Source organism: Hemiscyllium ocellatum, chromosome 34 (genome assembly GCF_020745735.1).
Source record: "Hemiscyllium ocellatum isolate sHemOce1 chromosome 34, sHemOce1.pat.X.cur, whole genome shotgun sequence".
Taxonomy (NCBI): domain Eukaryota; kingdom Metazoa; phylum Chordata; class Chondrichthyes; order Orectolobiformes; family Hemiscylliidae; genus Hemiscyllium; species Hemiscyllium ocellatum.
The window spans coordinates 19,061,514-19,082,844 of record NC_083434.1 but is presented as its reverse complement, the minus strand read 5'-3'; the positions used below and the strand labels follow the sequence as shown (position 1 = coordinate 19,082,844).

Here is a 21,331-nt window from a genome sequence, read left to right as displayed (position 1 = left end):
CAGAACTGGAAATACCACCCACCACAAACAAAACAAGACAAAAATAGCAAGCAGGACAGAACACCAATACTTCACCAGAGGCTCACTGATTTTACCTAGGATGGTGATAAAATATCTGAACAAACCCACCAGCTAAGCGTGCAAAAAGACAACCTGATGTAAACCTATGACGGACAAGTACTTGTCAGCAGAGACTTTGTACAAGTGGCAGCAGTACACAATTTAGATCCAGCAAGATTGGTTAAATTTGCTTCTTGGGTTGGACTACAGCTGGTGTTTTGTTCAGATGTTCCTAAAAGGACAAAGCCTTTCTGCGTCACAAATATTTGCTCTCATCTGACCAGTCAAGAGATATAGTTTTTTTTTGTATGCAACTGATATGGGAGTGGAATACATTGAATTTGGTGTTAGAAGGGCAGTCAATTGGTGGTCACCTCCACACACCGTCATCAGTGCCCAGCCACCTCTAGGGGAACTAATAATCCTACCAGCATAATTTCAAGACATTGTCGCTATTTTCTGGCAACACAAAATTACAAACAATATGAAGGGCAAGTACATAACAAAATGGGCATATCACAGAACAGTTTATATAGCACAAGACAGCTCACCAGTTCAAGTGAGTCAATAGACTGCTCATGAGCTTTAAAAATATAGGTCATGCTCACTAGAGTAGCGATGGTAAGTGGACATTTCAATAGTTCAAAACTGGATGGATTCGAGTGAGTAATTAGTAAAACTGGCTGTTAAATCACTAGCAAGTGGTATTGAAAGCATAAAGTCCAAATATTTTTCTCACAACAGATTTCCTACTATGAAATATTGCAGGGAAAATTGATAAGATGACACCAGAATCTCTAGCTAGCTCTACAAGATAAATCAAGCCACTCAAAAACAGCAGTCCAGTAGAATTTAATGAGACTACCTACTTCATTACACAGGAAATGGCATTGACTGGGATATAAGTAGTTCAAATTTACTGTACTATACAAATGAAGTGTAAGCTCAAATAGCTGACAACAAATCAGCTGGGCATAATTCTAATCAGGGCTCTGCATGGGTCTATGCCACTTACAATGTTTACTTATTGATTGGTCTCCTGCATGATTGCAGTTTTTCTAATAGGTTCTCTTCCTCTGAAATGTGTCTCTGCTTCTGATTAACACTGCTCTGAATGGCTTTCATTCTTTCTTTCAAAATAGTCATGATTGCCTCAGACTTTTCCCTCATTGTCTCCCGTCTTATGGTTTTCATAAGTTAACAATTTTAGTAAAATTAGGTAACAATTACTCAAGTAGGATAATTAAGCATTTGTTGTCTGCCAAAATGCATACATATCCAAAAAAAACTTAGGTCGCATGGATTTGAAGGCTGGGTTGAGAAGGGAGCAACAGCTGGCAAAGATCAAATTTTACAGCTGGAGATCTTGAGATGCAGACTCAGATTGGAAACAAGTGTCCTTCTGGATTGAGGAAAATTGACATATTCAGGTGGTTTAACTTTTGTTTTACTCGAGTTTCATTACAAAATAACACTTTTTGAAAGGTACCCTTATTCATCTCAGGTCCTACCATCAATCTGCTTGATCAAAAGTGATAATCTAGTTGAATATTGATAGAAGAACCTACTTTTATATAGCGCTGTTCATTACTTCAAGACTTTTCAAAAGATTTACAGGCAATGAAGTACTGGAGTGTATTTTCATTGTAAAATGGACAACCCAACAACCTATTTATGTACAGCACAGTTCCACAATTAACTTTTTAAAAATTGTGATGGCTAAAGGATAAAACAATAACTAAGAAATACCCTACTCTTCAAATAGCATTACGTTATCTTATAAATCCATTGAAAGGGATGCAGATTTTGGTTTGTTTGTGTTAGTGAAACCTAAATTTGGAACAACCAGTTAAATACCACATTGTCAGCACCACGATGAAGCAAGAACTAAAGTACTTTATAGTGAACATGAAATGTGCACTTGGTGAATGACCATTGTTTGGCATTCATAAAAAGTTGTTGGCTGATAACTGACCACTGAAAACTCTCACTGATCAAAGTTAACAAAGCTATTAGCGTACAAGAATGCGTACTTAAGGCAGAAGATGAATCAACACAAATAAACCTTGACCTTGTAACAATTTGGATACGATTATATTTAACAGCAGAATGAATATATTGGAACCCCCAAATTCAAACTGACACTTGTACACCAAGGAGAAATTGAAAAGTGACAATTATGAGCTTGAAAGGAAGCTAAGCAAAATGGAACTTGCTTCCAACTCAGGAAAGAATCTGGAAAGGGGAATTAACAGCAGATTGAAATGCCAAGGAACTGCATCATACAAGTATGCTAAAGTGTATACTAAAACTGCAGAATTTAACCATTATCATACACCCAGTTGGATGTAATGTCACAATTTTTGCTGTATTTATTACCTAACTCTAGGTATGCAGAACCAGAAGAACAATTCAAAGTATTAAACAAGGCTCCTAGGAATTCTCCCTCCTTCCACTCACCATTTTGACAGGTGCAGTGTAGAACTAACCTCAGTCAAACTGATTAACAAACCCTTTCACAGGTGGATCACTACTCAGTATAAATATCATGTGGCATTTTTCTTTCCCTTTTCACATGTTTTATCCCATGATGAGAAAGAACGCGTCAGCAGACATGCAATTAAAAGCAGCAGCCTCATTGAGAGAGAAAAAATGTGCAATTGTGGCAAATACAGACATTAAAAAGACATAAATTGCTTCATTGACATCACAAAAATATTAAATGACAAGAGCTACACAAATTGGTTTTCATTTCTAAGACAAGATTTATCAGATGTACTTGTGCAACATAGTTTTACATTGTATTGACTGTTTAACCATTGCCAAAACTGAAGAGTGGAATAAAAAGGTTTTCAAATTATAATCAGAGGTTGACTAATATTTCTTCCATATTAAAAAAAATCAGTTTCAATAAATGTTAGACTATGGTAGCTAAATAGTCTTTGACTTCTGCTGGAGTGAGTCTTCGAAATCCTGCTTCATCACAAATTCCAACCTCTATATTGTCTTCTGTCATCTGGCCTTCAAAGCTTTCCTGTTTTGGAGAAAAAAAATCACTCCAATCAGTACCATTCATTTTTACAGAAAAAATCCAGATAATTTAATATTTGTACAACAAATGTGATATCTGACCTTTAGTGTTAAGATTGCTGTATGAATGGCATCTTCAAGTTCTAGGTCTTCATTGTACCTACAAACACAAAGAAACTTATTTCCTCCTGAAATAATTTCTTTCACTATTTCTAGAGCTTAAAACAGGAATTTATGAAAATCTCACAGCAAGTTTTTATATATTACTCAATTAAACATTAAACCAGAACAGAATCCTAAATGAAATGCATGCATTTACCATTTGGAAATACTCAAACAAAATCTCAATGTAAAATGTGTACAAAATTCTGAGAACAGGACAACTGGGCCTGGGACAAAATGGAAAATATTTGCTTTAAATGATCTGTTCATCAAAATCTTAGAAATTTCTGCCCGTTATGAACACCACATTTACAATATTGTTACATCTGGTATGCAAGAAAATATAGTACCACACCACCATTATGGCATTTCTACCTCTTTTCAAGGAAGGTTTTCCCATTTACATAATTCTTTCCCATGGCTGTTGCTTTCCATGCAAAATAAGCACCCTATTGGAAAAAGAAAAGAATAAAAGTTGAGTGGAAGGATCACACTCTGACTGGCTTGACAATAAAAAAAAAGTAGCACACTTCATCCAGTTAGCAATAAGGAATAGGAAAACAAACTCCAATCTAACTCTCCTGAAAATAAACGAAGCAATACTTTTAAAGGGCAAACCAAAGAAAATATTGAGTAGGAGCAGAAACTGCATCAGCAAATTTCAGTGCGACAAAAACTCCAGCCATTTTGCTTTAGTAAGAGCAACTCCACAATGTGTACTGGAAGTCTAAGGCATCTTTCACATCAATTTTACAGATTGTGCTTGTTACAACTGTTGTACACAACAGAAGTTTCACTGCTGCTTCATAGTGTACCTTATTGTCAAGTACATTACTGAGCTGTTGAATTATGAACAATTGTCTTCTGGAAAATTTGAAGCTGATAATAATTGAATTTGTTTTGCCGCATCTGAATCGTACGCATCTGAAAAGCAATGGCTTCAGTGTAGATCACAGACTTAATTTTGTTGGGAAGGAGAGTAACACATCATTGCATGTTGTAATAGCATCGCCCTTAATGGCCATTGGCTTTAACTATATTTATGATGGTTATGAATTGGTTATGGCCCAAATTCAGTCATAGCCTTCCTGGCCAAAAAAAAAATGGCCCATGTTGCATTGCATAATTGCTCAGTTAGACTTTTTTTCTTCCCCCAAGCCTGGATTTTATTTTGACTTTTAAATTGCTAACTTTCAGGACCAAGGTCAATGTATCTGAGACTTTGGTGAATGAGGGGACCAGCAGTCTATTTCCTTATCTTTTATAATTTACATTTGAACGAAAACAAGACAACTAATGGAGAGCAAAATAGAATGAAATATAATCAAAAATAAAAACAAAGTGTTGGAAGTATGTTGCAGGAGATTTACAGGGTATTTGAAGAAAAGGAAATTCACCCGAGGAGCTGTGGGCATCTGAAACTCACTGCCAAAATGTATGACAGAGGTGAAAACCCACAGACATTTAATTATTAGATGAGCACTTGAAACGTCATAACACACAAGGTTATGAGACAGATCCTGGAAAATGGAATTAGAATAGATAGATATGGGAGGCCAGCATGGACACAATGGGCCAAAAGGCCTCTTGCCATACTGTAAAACCTAAACTTTTCAGGATTTTGAACCAGTGACAGAAACGATGCTATGATTTGTGCCTAGAAAGAGAACTTACAGGTAACGGTATTCCCTTGAACCTGAGGTTGTAAATTTATGGCTTGGTAAGGTGCTGCTGAAAAGACCATGGTGATTTGTTGCAGTGCATATTGTAGATGGCGCACACGATGCATCTGTGGTAGCAGGAGTGCAAATCATTCTGCTGCTTTTTCCTCGATGTTGAGCTTAGAACATTCTTCAATCTGTCATCATTCAGGCAAGTGGATAGTATTCCACTGAACTCCTAATTTTCACCCAAGGTGAACAGGCTTTCAAGATTCAGGAGAGGTGTTTCTCACCAGAGCTACTTTTGTACAATTTCTATTTTGTCAAACATCACATCAGTGCCAATATGGTTAGATACATCAGAAGTCTTTTGAGCATAAAACATTTTCTAGGTGAAAAATATTAATGCCATGGAAAATGAAATTTCCTAATGCTAATAGGTAGAACACAGCCAAGCAGACAGTTTTCTTTTACTCTTTCCTAATAATGTATATTATTTCGAACCACAGAACAGCAATCATACTTGTAAAATTGCAGATTTCTTTAATTTCTAACAACATTCCTTTGGCTTCTCTTGAAGAGGAAATCTTGTGTTGAGAATCAATGTCTATGATCAAAAGCAGGTAATGCCTAATAGACTTATTATGCAAGAGCTAGGCTTTGGACAGGAAATATGGAAACTGATGTTTATTCTACAGATGTACAATAAATCCTTGTAAATCTTGAAAATGCTTTCGTGCCAACTTTAACATATGGGTATCAGCTTGTTAAACATGGCAGAGGATTAATATAAATCTCTTCAGGTGGGATGATAAAAAAAGAAGTAATCCTGATTTCTGACAGATGCAAAGTTCCTAGTGGCTTTTTAAAGCGAAATTTCCAAGTCATGATGAAGAACCACAAAATATGGTTATCCACTGGTGTGTTAAAGTTGGAGCCATATGAGCAGTGGAAGAATAAGTTGGAGATGTGGACTCAGGTCACTTCAACTCGAAAGCAGCAAAATATAGGCTTGCCCTCATCCTTACCAGGAAGGAGTTGAAATCAGAAATAAAGTTTTTTTGGTTATCAAAAAAGCATTACAGATTCCAACATCGAACAACAGTAAGCATCTCCACAATTGGAGACTGTTGCAGTTAATAAGACTGAAGTTAGGATGATAGAGATACTCAAAGTTATAGAACTAGAAAAAATTTAGAATATATTAGAATGCTGACAAAAGATTTCATCAAGAACTGACAAAGAGATGGAGCTGTACGGTATAGGTCCTACCATGTGGGGCCTATAAGGGCAAGGACAGGCTGGTATCTGAAGGCTTTGAGGAACACTTGAGGAATAGAGATTACACTACACTCTATTTTATTGGGAGATTAATTTTGAAACAAAAGCAAACTGCTGGAAGAGCTCAGCATGTCTAGCAGCATCTGTGGAGAGAAATCCAGAGTTAACGTTTCAAGGTTCAGTGATCTATTCTTCAGAACTGGCACTTTTGAATGACTTTTCAGCTATTGTAATAATGTTTTCTTGCAAGTGGAATTCTATAGATATCAAAGCATCAGGGTAACGTGCTTGAGGGGGAAGTAACAATGTGGCTGAGCACATTGATTAAAAATGTCAAGAGCTGGTTTTTAATCCCACCTGCCATAACATGTCCAAATAAGTTGAGTTGAAAAAAAAAGTTGTGCACTTCTTGTAATGGGTTAACTGGGTGAACTGTAAATTTGTTGTTGGGTTTATTTATTTAAAAAAGGGATTGAGTTCTTCCCTAGTAAGAGTTGGTTTCTGGACAAGGAGACGGTTAAGAAGGGAAAAGTGGAAACTGGCATTTGTGCTAAACAATAGATTTATAATAAAACTCATGTAAATCCCTGGAAGCCTTTTGATGCCAAATTCAACATCTGGATATTGTTCTGTTTAACAAAAAATTGAATTAGGACTGGCCAGCCTTGTTTAATTTATTGGTGACAGAGTGAAACTGACGGAGATGAAAATGTGCTATTTTGAATGTTTATCCTGATCACCAGGATCTTATTTCTATCGGAACAATTCGAGAACTTGGGCTATAATTGCACTTGATTAAATGTTACTCAAGTTTCAAAATGAAAGTAGAACCTTCAGTGCAGTAAAACATAATCACCCACAGGGTACTAGGCAATCTTTACTTTCAATTTCCTATCAATTATAGAGCAATTCCAGCTCCATATTTTTGTCTTTTATTTATTAAAATTAGATGATTTTAGTACAATTTATAAAAATCAAGATTGGCAAAGATTTGGAGCATATTGTCTCCAGAAAGCAAATACAGGGAAAAAGAGAACAACTTGGGAATTAGATCTCAAAACTTCCATCCTAAGTACTTACAGATGGATCTGATTGAAACAAATATGGTCGGTCCTCATCCCAGCCAGCAATCAGCAGTGAGACGCCAAACGGACGAACACCACTGAAACAAGACAAAAGAATGAGTTCTAATCCTTAGCTTGCTGGGATATCCTGTAGTCAATATAACCAATACATTCTGAAAGATCAAAAGTTGCAGACTACAAGAAGTTATAAAAATGAATCACTCTAACAAGGTAAAACTATTAAAGACGGGCATTTAAGTAAATCTCTCAATTCTCAGAACAGTCCATATTTAATGAATTATTTTGTTTAAATTCTGAACTTGTGTATATTTAGTGACACTTGCTGTGACAAATTTCAGTATTTGTAGTTTACAAGGTTGTGAATGTGCACTTCATATATTTTTGGATCTGAATCTCTTAAAGACTAAAACAGAAGGTAAGACATTAAGTTTATCCTTAAACTAATCTTTGTATCAAGCATCCTTGCCTTGTCATTTAATTACAAACCCAAACAGTTGACTGAACCTGAACTGCAGATCCAGTCACAACAAAATGCAAAAATGACTTCAGTGCAGGGCAACTCACCTTAAATGTTCCTCTCAGTAAATGTGACAACGAATTTATGTTAATAGTCCATGTTGAGAATATGAAGGTAGCAATAACTTACCCAGACTGTGTATATTCCTGCATGACAGAGGCCACTCTCTGTACAAGCTGGGCTGTAGGGATGGGTTCTTGATACACAAGATAGTACTGCTGTGCCAACTTTCGGGCTCGGCGAATCAATACCCTGTGACAAATATAGAGCAAAGTGTTGTGAGTATGGCTTCATTAAATGCACACATTTCTATCCAAACCCTGTCATAATTCATATTTTCATACTACCTATTCAGTAAATAACCGTCAGTGCCTTCTCTCCCATTCGGCCCCATCACGACACTACTCACTCGTGTGTCTATGATTCCACTCTGCATTGATGAATATCATCTATACTGCAGGACTTAGTGGACAAAAGCTCCAGTTATTACAATTAAATGAATTTCAATCATATTTTCTTACAAGAACACTTTTCTTTTTCCTTCTTCTATCTCCCTATAACACAAGCAAAACTCAGAGTCTCTTGTCTAGTACCTCAAAATATTCTACATTCCTCTTATGTTGGCATCGTCTTCAAGATTAAAATTCCAAGTTTATCAACACCGAACCATTACCTCCTCATACAATAGCATTTCTTGTTTATACGTTCCAACTGACTGCGTTGAACAGTAACAAAGTTATCAGTACTTCACATAAACGAATGATATTGAAGCAAATAATCTTACAAGACAGACATTAATATTTCAAATTTATAAAAATATGATATTGGTTCAGGGATTTCAGAGGGCAGATATTCCAGTTATTTGGAATATATTTGGCAGATATTTGGTTGACTTTTGAAATGGTCTAGCAAGTGGTTCTGTTCGCCGAGCTGGAAGTTTTTGCTGCAAACGTTTCGTTCCCTGGCTAGGGAACATCATCAGTGCTATTGGAGCCTCCTGTGAAGCCCTGCTTTGATGTTTCTTCCGGTATTTATAGTGGTTTGTTCTTGGATTCTACGGACTACCCAAAGTACACAAACCAGACATCCCACTCAGACCCATAGTATCACTACCAGGGACACCAGCATACAAACTGGCCAAAGAACTACAACAAAAACTGAAACACCTAGTCAGCGGATCCAAACACTCCATACAGTCAACACAGGAATTCTTGGACATCATCAGGAATACACACATAGACAAAGAAGAAACCATGGTATCATTCGACGTGACGGCACTGTTCACATCAATTGACAAAACCCTAGCCAGAGAAACAATAGCCAACCTACTGGACATACATAACAGAACACAGGAGGCCGAACCTATCAACAAGGACGGCATACTTAAACTACTAGACCTGTGCCTCACCACACACTTTACATTCAACAATCAGATATACGAACAAATCAACGGAACACCCATGGGATCACCAATCTCGGGACTCATAGCAGAGGCAGTTATGCAAAGATTAGAACATACAGCCCTACCACAAATCCAACCCAAACTCTGGATCAGATACGTCAATGACACCTTTGTAATCATCAAAAACACACCGAATCATCAACGCCACACTCACAGGAATACGATTCACGAGAGAAGAGGAAAAGGATAGCCAACTCCCATTCCTAGACGTGTTAGTAGAGAGAACACCCAACGGAGAATTCACCACAAGGGTACACAGGAAACCAACACACACAGACCAAGTCCTAAACTATGAAAGTAACCACCCCAACACACACAAACGAAGCTGCATCAGGACACTATTCAAAAGAGCCACAACACACTGCAGTACACCAGAACTGCGAAAAGAGGAAGAGGAACACCTATACAAGGTATTCGCCAAAAACAGATACCCACGCAACTTTATCACCAGATGGCTAAGAGATAGACCACGGAACGAGGACATGCCACAACCAAAAGGACTAGCCACACTACCATACGTCAGGAGCGTCTCAGAACTGACAGCCAGACTACTGCGACCCTTAGGACTCATAACAGCACACAAGCCAACTTCCACGCTCAGACAACAACTCACTAGAACAAAGGACCCAATAGCCAGCACGAGCCAAACTAACGTAGTTTACAAAATACCATGCAAGGACTGCACAAAACACTATATAGGACAAACAGGAAGACAGCTAACAATCCGCATCCATGAACATCAGCTAGCCACAAAACGACACGACCAGCTATCCCTAGTAGCCATACACTCAGACAACCAGGAACATGAATTTGACTGGGAAAACACTACCATCATAGGACAAGCCAGACAGAGAACAGCCAGGGAATTCCTAGAGGCATGGCATTCATCCACAAACTCCATTAACAGACACATAGACCTGGACCCCATATACAAACCACTACAGCTGAAACTGACACCCGGAAACGGCAAGAACAAACCACTATAAATACCGGAAGAAACATCAAAGCAGCGCTTCACAGGAGGCTCCAATAGCACTGATGATGTTCCCTAGCCAGGGAACGAAACGTTTGCAGCAAAAACTTCCAGCTCGGCGAACAGAACCACAACAACGGACACCCGAGCTACAAATCTTCAACCAGACTTTAAATGGTCTAGCAAGCAATTAATGATGGGCAATGAATGCTGGCCCAGCTAGTGACATCCACATACCATGAACAAATTTTAAAATAACTTTTATGTCACTGAAAACACACATAAGCATTCGTTCACAGGGACCCATTTTCTCGAAACAAAAGGAATATTTTAAACATTTTTAAAACCTTGCTCTTCCCGGAATCAGCCAAAATCTTAGGGAGCCAGTAATTCCCCACGGCTTCCTCAATGGCAATGCCTTGGCCAGCATTACCTTGCAAGTTAATCAACAAATATTTTCCCATAGTAAATTGCTGTGATCATTTGAAATTTGGCATTCTTGTGTTTGTCATCTTTAACAACTGAAAATAGTCAACATGTCTGTGTTTTCTGCCATACTTTTAAGTACATAGGATCAAATATTCAATTTCAGTCATCGCAGTTTACTGCCACTGATAGAGCTATTGCATTTTAGTAAGCAATCAAGAGCCACCTGTACACTCTATTCCTATCTACTTGAGAATCTGCTAAACTCTAAAATATTAACTAGCTTTTTATACCAGCTTACCAGTTCAGATCGCAAAAGTGTTAGTTTCAAACATATGGATTTTTTTTTCAACTGATTCCATTCCAAAAGCTTTTTCCCTTAATGTGTACATGCAGGGAAAATAGCTTTAAGACTTATTGTCTCACCAAAAGGACTCCATGCAACTCAGTGATTAAACTTGTTAAATTCTGCAGATGTAAATTGTCTCCCTCTAATAACAGCATCATGGTGCTGTAGGTTATTATCCTAGTGGCTCTGCTATACAGGTTGCCAATTCAATCGCATCACTGAAAGGCAAGTGCCATTATCAGAAATGTTTGACTCAGAAGAATGGAAAAACCAGTCTGATGCTGAGGCATCTTAAATTTCTTGGCAATTATTGTAAACACCAAGAACAAATAAGTTCATACATTTGTTTCACCTACCTATAGTCAGGTCCCATTCCACTATACACCATTCCTATGTGTTTTGTGATTGGTTCCACTTTGTGTACACTCTGTTCATCATAAAGAATGGATTTCTGTTTCTTCTCTGTTGCCAAAACAACACCATTGGAAGCTAGGTTTTAAAGAAATATGCAATAATTTAGAGAGACAACACAAGTAGATGCATACACATTTCACCTATCCGTTTATGATGTGCTAATTTTATTTAGCACTGAAGCATACCTGCATTTTCCAAATAATAAATTGCATCGTATTTATCGCTTCTTGGGTTCAGAATACCACAAAGTGCTACGGATAATTTACTCAAATTGCAGACTCTGAATTTAATTATCTGATGTCTTGCACGATAACAAAATGGATTAATTTCAGCATCCCACCTAAGTAATGCATTGAATGGCAACAAAATTCCCTTATTGAATGCAGGGCTGATGAATCAGGAACTGAAACACTCTGAGACCATCTCAGAAAAGTTGGTTGATGAACAACTGCAGACTTTTAAAAACAGTTCACAATAGCAACAAAGATATTTCCCAGTCAGGAAGGAGGATTCTAGGAAGGGATTAAGCCAACCACGGTTAACTGAGGATGAGAAGGACAAGGACAATATCAAATCTAAAGAAAAATACAGCAAAGAATAGTGGTAAATCAGAGACTAGAAATGTTTTCTCTATCACCAGAGAAAAAGGAAATGGGCAAAAGGCTGATTAGGAACTTGGAGTTTAGATGTACCTGAGAATTTCAAAGGATGCATCTGTGGAGATAGTGGATCTACTAGTAGTAATTTTCCAAAAATCCTTAGATATTGGACAAGCATCAGAAAATTGGAAAACTGTAACGTCCTTATTCAAGAAGACAGGAAAATAAAGGTAACTGCTAGCCAGTTAGCTTAACATCCATCATTAGAAAGTGCTTACAAATATTGTAAAGAATTTGACAGCATAACATTTAGAAATAGAAAACAAACTCAGCAGAGTCAGCATGACTCCATGAAGGAGAAATCATGCCTGACTAATTTAACACAGTTCTTTAAGGAGTGAGGTAACAAGCATGGCTGATAAGGAGGAAGCAGATGTAGTATATTTGGATTTCCAAAAAGCACTCAAGCTACCACATTAACACTATAGGCTCTTAAGAAGTGTTACGAGGTAGTATATTGGCATGAAGAGAGGATTGGCTAATTAATAGAAGTGTGTGTGTGTTCATGGAAAAGCATAGCAGGTCAGGCAGCATCTGAGAAGCAGGAGAATCGAAGTTTCAGGCATAAGTCCTTCATCAGGACTATGCCCAAAACACTGATTCTTCTGCTCCTCGGATGCTGTCTGACCTGCTGCGCTTTTCCAGCAACACACTCTCAACTCTGATCTCCAGCAACTGCACTCCTCACTTTCTCCTATTTAATAGAAGCCACAGAGTTGGGGTAAAGGTAGCATTTTCAGGATGGCAACTTATAACTAGTGGAGTGCCACAGAGATGAATGATAGAGCCTCAATTACTTACAACATATATTAATGGCTTGGCTGAGGGAAGTGAATGCACCACCAAGTGTGTAGATGGTGCAAAAACAAGTGGCAAGGGATGTAATGAAGAGACAAGTCATCTACAGAGGCATATAGACAGACTAAGTGAGTGGGCAAAAACCTTACAGATGGAAGATAATATGGAAAATTGTTACAGTGTGCACTTTGGCAGGAAAAATAGAAGAGGCAATATTTCCTAAGTGTGAAAAGACCGCAGAAAGCTGCAATATGGGAATTTGGGGGTCCTATTGCATGAATCTCAAAAAACGTTCAGCAGGTAATGGGGAAGGCAAATGTATTTATTTCAAAAAGAATTTTGAATAAAAACAAAGATCTTGCTAAAACCATACTAGTCAGACCAAGGTAGCATACTGTGAAGGCTACTGAGGCTGGGTAATTAAGTATATTGAAGGTTGACAATAGGCAGTTTTTTTAAAATCAAGGACTAAGGGGGAAAAGCAAGAAAATGGAGCTAAGGGTTATCAGATCAGCCATAATCACAGTAAAGCAATCTCAGTGGGCGAAATAGCTTACTTCTGCCCTAGCATCTCATCATCTCAAGACAATATATTACTTCATTGCTCAGTCGATATTATAAAAAGTCAGCCTGGCAAAAAATTTGAACCCACAACTGTTTGACTCAGAGGAAACAGCATCAGCAAGGGGCAATCATTTCACAAATGAGTATTTGTTCCATCGATGGCAGTGACAATCAGTGACTTCAGAAAAGAGCCCTACATCAAGCAGGTGCTGATTTCCGCGCAAATTAAAAGTTCACAGAATAGAAGACAATTTTTTTTCCAGCATTTCTGTGCCGACTAAAAACGTATCTCCTGGTTAACAAAACCAAAAATTGTTGGAAAAGCTCAGCAAGTCTGGCTGTATCTTTGGAGAGAAATCAGTAAATGTTTTGGGTCCAATGACCCTTCCTCAGAAACCCAAGCTAATCCCACTTTCCTGCTTTTAATAAATAGCTTTACAGTTTATAGCACATCAAGTACATATAAACCTACTTGTTAAATACAATGAGGAGTGCTAACTCTGCCAACCTTGCAAGCAGCGAGTTCCAAATTGCCACGATGCTTCAGATGAAAAGAACACTTCACTCCCCTTTAATCCTTCTATTAATTACTTTTAATCTGTAACTTTCAAGATAAAATAGTTTTTTCTTATCTCCTGTTGCATGGCCACTCATAATTTTATACATCTTTATTAAAACTTCTCAGCTTCCTCCATTCCACAGCAAATCTAATCTTTCTAGTATTAAATTCAATAATAAGACAGAATTAGCAACATCTGCTAACACTCTCATAAGTGCAACCACACCTTTATTCTGACCTAACTAGTTTTACGCTGCTCTAGCAAAACCCTGTGTGTTCTTATATGATTTGTCTCAATTATATGTCTTAATTACTTTACCATGGAATTACTACAGCACAAGAGGCTGCCTTTCAGTCTGTCATATCTCCATTGGTTATCTGCTAGCCCAATTCACCCAAATTCATTCCACTTCCATTTCATCCTCTCTCTGAAGATTTCCTTTTCCGATAATTCTCTTTGGAAAGCGCCAAATGAATTGGCCTTCCCTAAACTTTTAGGCAAGGCATTCAGGAGACACTGTCAAAAAAAAAAGGGGGTTTTCAACATGTCATCATTGAATCTTTTGCAAATCAGCTGAAATCAACATTCTCCTGCTCTCAATCCCTCTGCCAAAAAACGTTTCTCCCCATCAATTTTGCCAGATTCCACACTCCATCAAATCTCTGCTTAATCTTCTCTTCAAGGTGATCTCCACCTTTTCCAATGGATCCATGTAATTGAAGTTACTCGTCCCTGGAATACACTCATGAATCTTTCCTATACTTGTCCAGCTGATCTATCTAGCTACCCTGTGATTACGAAGGCAAACGGAATATTGCAATTACTTACAAAGGAGATCAAATACAACAGCAGCAAAACTTTACTGCAGCTGAATTGAGCCTTGGTGAGGCCACATTTAGAATACTATGTACGATTTTGCTCTCCTTGTTTGAAAAAGGATATACGTATGTTCGAAGCAGTTCAGAGAAGATTCACTACTGGGATAAAGGGCTTATCTGATAAGGAAAGGTTGAACAATTTGCACCTTTAACCACTGGAGTTCAGAAGAACAAATGGTAATCATATTGACACAAAATCCTCAGAGGACTGTCCAGACTAAATGCAGAAAGGACATTTGTCCACGTGATAAATTAAAACAAAGAATAGAATCAAAAGCTTAAAACTGAGGTTTGCCAATGAAGACAGATGTGAGGGGAACTTTTCTCAAGAAGACTAGGAACAGAAGTAGGCTGTTCAGTTCAGAGTCCCCATTCTTCATTCAATAAAATCAGGGCTGAACTGATAATTCTCAACTCCACTGTTCTGTCTTTCTGCCATAACTCGATTTCCTTACTGATTAAAAACCTGTAAATCTCTACCTTAAATATTCTTAATGTCCCAGCCTTGACAACGCTCTTTTGTAAAGAGTCAAATTATCTTCTAGGAAGAAAATCCTTATCTGTACTAAATGGGCAACCTCATACTCTGAGATTATGCCCTCTGATCCTCGACTCTCTGATAAAAGGAAACTTCTTTGCATTTACCTGGTCAGTACCTTATTGACCACCTTTTGGAAGTCCACATCACATCTATCGATTCTCTTTCAACTACTTTCTCAAAGAATTCAGACAAGGCATGATTAATTCCAGCCTTGGGCAATGGTCTTTATGTGGAGTTTGCACATTCTCCACGTGTCTGCGTGGGTTTCCTCCGGTTTCCTCCCATAGTCCAACGATGTGCAGGTCAGGTGAATTGGCCATGCTAAATTGCCCACAGTGTTAGGTGCATTAGTCAGAGGGAAATGGGTCTGGGTGTGTTACTCTTCGAAGGGTCGATGTGGGCTTGTTGGGCCGAAGGGCCTGTTTCCACACTGTAGGGAATCTAATCTACCCCTTAATGAAATCATGCTGAGTCCACTTGATTACATTATGTACTTCTAAACGTTCTGTTCTTTGATCCTTATATTAACTAATATTTTCCCATGTTTCTGTGCAGCATGACTATGACAGATGTGAAGCTAATGGGTCAATAATTACCCATCTTTGTCTCACACCCTTATTCAACAGCGATGTTACTTTGACTGCTTTTCAATCTTCTAGGACATTTCCAGGACATCATAAGTTCATTGACAAGTCACATGCCACCCCAAGGTGGAGATACATATCCATTTCCATCCTACTCATTCTCTATCTATGGCACTATATGACAACACCTTGATCAGATGAATTGCAATGTTTAAAGATGCCAAACCGTCACCAAAATCACAAGGGTTACTAACAAAGTGCAATAAATGACAGTTACGTCAGCAATGTGCTTAGCTAACTTCTGATACAAGATATTATAAACAAAATTTGGCAAAGAAAATTTCTTTGCACAGCTGGTCAGCCTTGATGAGGTTAAAAGAGCACAGTGGTTGTACTATTGTCCATACCTTTGATTCCCACTGCTGGAGCTCCTGCCGCTACAGCTGCCAAGGCATATTCAATCTGGACGAGTTTGCCTGAAGGGCTGCAAAATAAGATACAAAACAGTACGTATGAAACTGAAACGTAGAGCACTTCTGATGGATAATTTTCCTTCCTAGACTTTTCAATTCAATTTTGTAATTGTTATACTGAAACACCAAAAACAGATTTAGTTTATAGATCATAGAATCTCTACAGTGGGAAAGCAGGCCATTCGGCCCATCAAGTCCACACTGTTCCTGTGAAGAGCATCCCACCCAGATGCACACCCCTACCCTATCCCCGTAACGCTGCATTTCCCTATTGTTAATCCAGGTAGCCTACACATCCCTGTATACTATGTGCAATTTAGCATGGCCAACCCACCTAACCTACACACCTGTGGACTGTGGGAGGATACTGAAGCACCCAGAAGAAACCCTCACAGACATCAGGAAAATGTACAAACTCCACAAATTCCACCTGAGGGTGGAATTGAACCTGGGTTCCTTGCGTTGAGGCAGCAGTGCTAACCACTAATCTACCCTAGTAGCTTTATAAGCTTTCAGGGAGGTGTAGCAGAGATTTTACACTAAAATGAGGAAACAGAGTCTTGTCACCCCGCCCCCCACCATTAAAAATGAGCTCAGCCAGTTAAAAGTTCGTTCTTTTTTAATCCTAATTTTAAGAAACATGCAGCTTCAGTGTCATCCTCTGACATCAAATGATGAAAATTCATTACACCTGTTATCATTAGCTTCAAAGAAAATTGCAGACATGAAGCAATTCTGGATTGTTTCCTGCTTTACCTTATTCAAGGCTTTCTTTATCTAGAGCCTTTCTGCAGAGCATAAGAACGACTGCAAAATGAACAACGTAACCACATTGGAAACCTCTGCTACCATAACCAGAATAAATATCTATTAATACAGTCAATACCATGCCCAGGTATACACAGAGGCATAACATTCAGCTTTCTTTCAACAATGTCTGCTACTCTGTTTAAACCTCACAAGGTTGCAGCATTATGGACAGCAAGGATCATTCCAAACCACCTCTGCCAATTTTCTTGGCAAACTAAGTGAGAATCAGTAGTTTATTGAACCTCACATCACCACCTTCTAGTTACAGGAACTGGATAGTGACCAGGATCCATTCCATCCAATCACCCACCATTCTAATTCACAAATACTGGAATCAATGAGGAAGGCTACAGCTACGCTTACGACATGAAGTAAATCACACCCCCGCAACGCCACGGTAATCTGTGAAAATTTGAGGGGCAAAGAACTATCCCAAAACTCACCATTTAAAGTAAAAATGAACAACTTTTTTTTTAAAAAGTCTAACAGAGAATATGAACTAACAACTATTTACAACTCCTTTATCTAATCCTATCTATTTCCTTCTCCTCTACAATACTGGCCCAATAAAACACCTGATCAAGATTTACTGAAAAATACAAATTTCAAAGCCAGTCAGCTGTTGAATGTTTTCTTTGTATCTTCTTTAAATTCAGGGTTACAGGCATGGGAGGTTGGGTTGGTGCGAACTTGATGGCTGAATGGCCTGCTTGGAGAAAGTGAGGACTGCAGATGCTGGAAATCAAGAGTCGAAGAGGATGGTGCTGGAAAAGCACAGCCAGTTTAGGCAGCATCCAAGGAGCAGGACAGTCGATATTTCAGGCATAAGCCCTTCATCAGGAATGAGGCTTGTGAATGGCCTGCTTCCACACTGTAAGGATTCTAAGATTCTGTGCAAACACATAGATTCAGTTTCACTAATAATGATAAAACCTGAGCCCCTTCACCTCTCAATATAATCCCAGGCGTTTCAAATCTTACCCACCAGCAGCCACAAGCACTAGCATGAAACAACTGTCAGGATACCTTTCACTCAGGCTTTGCAATTCACCTCCAAACCAAAGTGACATAATACAGCATCTTGAAGCACCACAATATTAACCACTTCTGTTCATATAACAAAGCTTCTCAAGATGATTCACAAGTTACAGATCGTAAGGCTAAAGATTCTGGCAACCATAGGAAAATCAGGCAAGTTCCCAAGAACACAAAATATGAACTGAGAGTTAGGACTATCGGAGAGTACAACATTATGTAGGGAAAAAAAATGCAAAAATATGTAGGAGATAATCAAAATAATCTAAAATTATTTTTATAAAATGTGTGATATAAAATACTACTGATTAATAACAGATCGTCCTAAAAAGCCTCACGAATGTCCTTCAAGAAAGGAAAGCTACCATGCAACTCCAGATATGAAATAATGTCTTTGCCTCCTACTTATCTTCTGAAATACTTTAAACAAGCTACTCAGTTGTAGAGAGCCACGACAGAGAAATCATACTGCCTGGTATCAACCTGGGTACAAGAAATGACAAAGGCACATTCTACCTCTTCAAAGTCCACCAACTAACACCTTGGAACATTGTGCTAAAATTGCAAAAGTTAACCCATAGATTAGTCAAACAACAACTTGACAATCATGTTCAGTGAATCCTAACCGACAACCATTGGTCAAGGGCCCTCTGTCATCATGCTAAGACACTCCCTGGCCCACTGGCAGCTTCGACCCACCAGGGACTGCGAAACTGTTGGAAGGAAGAGGTCCTGAGAACACTTAATATTGATTTTGGACTTCATAAACTCCAAACACATCAGACTGAATACAGGCAAGGAAAGTTCCTGATCACTACTTAGCAGGTGCTACTCCTGGCCCAAGGCAAGTTATCCCTCTATTGTGGGTCCTGCCACTTCCAGCCTTCCTCAACTAATAAATTAGTACTCCTCCATATTGAAGGTCACTTGAAAGAAGCACTGAGGATAACCAGACATTTAATACATTAGGGATGGGGGACTTCAATACCCAGCATCTTAATGCGACTTTGTTGTGATAATACAGGCCAAGCCTCAATGGACTGTTTGAAGTGATCAGCCTGTAATACAGAAAATTGCCCAGTGATGTCAAAACCACAAAAAAGGCAAAAAAAAAACAAATTTGTATGATCAAAGCAGTGGAAGGAATGTTGACAGCACTTAGTCAGTTCAGTTCAAGTTCAGTCCGGCCCCACTCAGCTCTGGATCTTATTACCGACTTAGTTTGAATATGGATAAAAGAACTAAAAACTAGAGATGAAGTGATACTGACCATCCTTGACATCGAGACTATATTTAATAAAGTTCAACATCAAAGAGCCTGAGCAAAATTGAATTAACTGCAAATCAGGATGTAAACATACCTAGCACAAAGGAAGATTATAGCTGTTGGAGATCAATCAGCTCATTTCCAAGACATTGCTGCGGGAGTTGGTCAATGTCATGCTCCACGCCTGACCATCTTAAGTCGTTTAAACAATGACCTCCCCTTCTTTATAATGTCAGAGTGAAATGTCTGCTAGTGACTGCTGTGTTCAGTACCACTTACAACTCATGAAATACAGAAGCATTTCATCTCCATATGCAGCAAGACCTAGACAGCATTCTTACTTGTAGCATATAAGTTCAGGCAAAGATCACCCCCAACAAAAGATAGAATCAACCTAAACAAACACAGAATTCACAGTTCTGAACCAAAGTTATGCTGGACTCTAAATGTTAACTGTTTCTCTCTCCACTGAAACTGCCAAACTGCTAAGTTTCTCCAGCATTCGCTGGTTGTTTCAGGGTAACTGTAGTTTCAGGAACCTGTAATTAGTCAAGAGAAACTATAAATGTATAATTGCAACATCCCATGTTCGGCATGCTGTATTTGCAATTAAAATTAAAACTGTACTTTAGGTGAACCTTCATTCCTCACTCAATCATCCACAGCCTTTATTCATGAGATCTAATTATTACCATCCAAAAGTATTGCCATTGTTGAATTCCCCACAATATCTAAATGACCAAATACTGTGGCTACAAGTGCAGGTCAGAGGCTGGGAATACTGCAGCGAGCAACTCACTGACTCTCCAAAACCTGCCCATCTTGACTCAAGTCAGGAGTTTGATGGATTACTCAAATGCCTGGATGAGTGTGTGGAATATTACAATTATCCGTGTACAGTTTTTCCTCCTATTTATTATAGGTAACTCATGTCACAGCGACCCGCAGCACGACTTTTTTTTTTAAACTCTTGACTGGAGATACACGTAACTACTAGGTCAAGGTGATGAAACTTTTCTGGTTTCCGTTATGCAGGTGCAGCAAAACGTTTCAGCATTATCTCCCCTTTCCTCATCAGCTTTAATCAAGTATTATTCCTGTCGTTAATGAGCCAACAGGACCAACAAACCGAGTGCTTCCAGCACAATCTCCAGACCGAAAGCGAAACCGAATGCGTACGCGGTTCGCTCCTGGACTTGGGGCCAACCTCCTCCAACATTATCGAGGAAAAAACTCGAACCCGCGGAGGTAATAGTCCAGGAAGATGCTGCAGCAGCAGCGGCCCGAGAGCCTCCTGCTGACAGCGGCCGGGGAACAGCAACCGTGACTCTGCAAACTCGCAGCGCCTGCAGCTCGCCTCAAGCTTGACAATGTTGAAGGTCAGATAAAAGCAGCTGTCCTCACACGGAGGGGATTCCTTCACCCACTGAGTGGGTATCGAACGACGGTTTGGTCGCCCAGTTTACCTGAACGTGGTGAGGGAGAAGCTGTACCCCCGGTCCGCCATCTTTCTGCCGCTCACACTTTGGAATGCTGGGAGTGGAAGGGTGACTGGAAATTACGTCATATCCGCTAACCTTTGGTGGAAAACGGACTGCTGACTATAATATCCGGCATGCACAGCGCCGGAGTCCGACCTGCAGCCCTATGCAAGGGATTCTGGGAACTGTAGTCTTTTAAAAACAATTGAACGGTCAGCTCGAGCTTCCGGTCGCGATCACGTGCACATGCTGCAACCTATC

The 21,331-nt window shown here is 39.0% G+C and overlaps 1 protein-coding gene across 1 annotated transcript; it reads right to left on the bottom strand.

Annotated features, from left to right (window-relative positions):
* Positions 1 to 2,805: 2,805 nt before the first annotated feature.
* On the bottom strand, positions 2,806 to 21,155 carry psma2a (proteasome 20S subunit alpha 2a). The gene is made up of 8 exons (XM_060850296.1): positions 21,056 to 21,155; positions 16,412 to 16,488; positions 11,363 to 11,495; positions 7,926 to 8,048; positions 7,275 to 7,356; positions 3,628 to 3,701; positions 3,193 to 3,250; positions 2,806 to 3,094 (listed from the first exon to the last, which is right to left on the bottom strand). Exons 1-8 carry the CDS (start codon positions 21,094 to 21,096, stop codon positions 2,978 to 2,980), a joined length of 705 nt encoding a protein of 234 aa, XP_060706279.1. The 5' UTR covers positions 21,097 to 21,155; the 3' UTR covers positions 2,806 to 2,977.
* Positions 21,156 to 21,331: the final 176 nt, after the last annotated feature.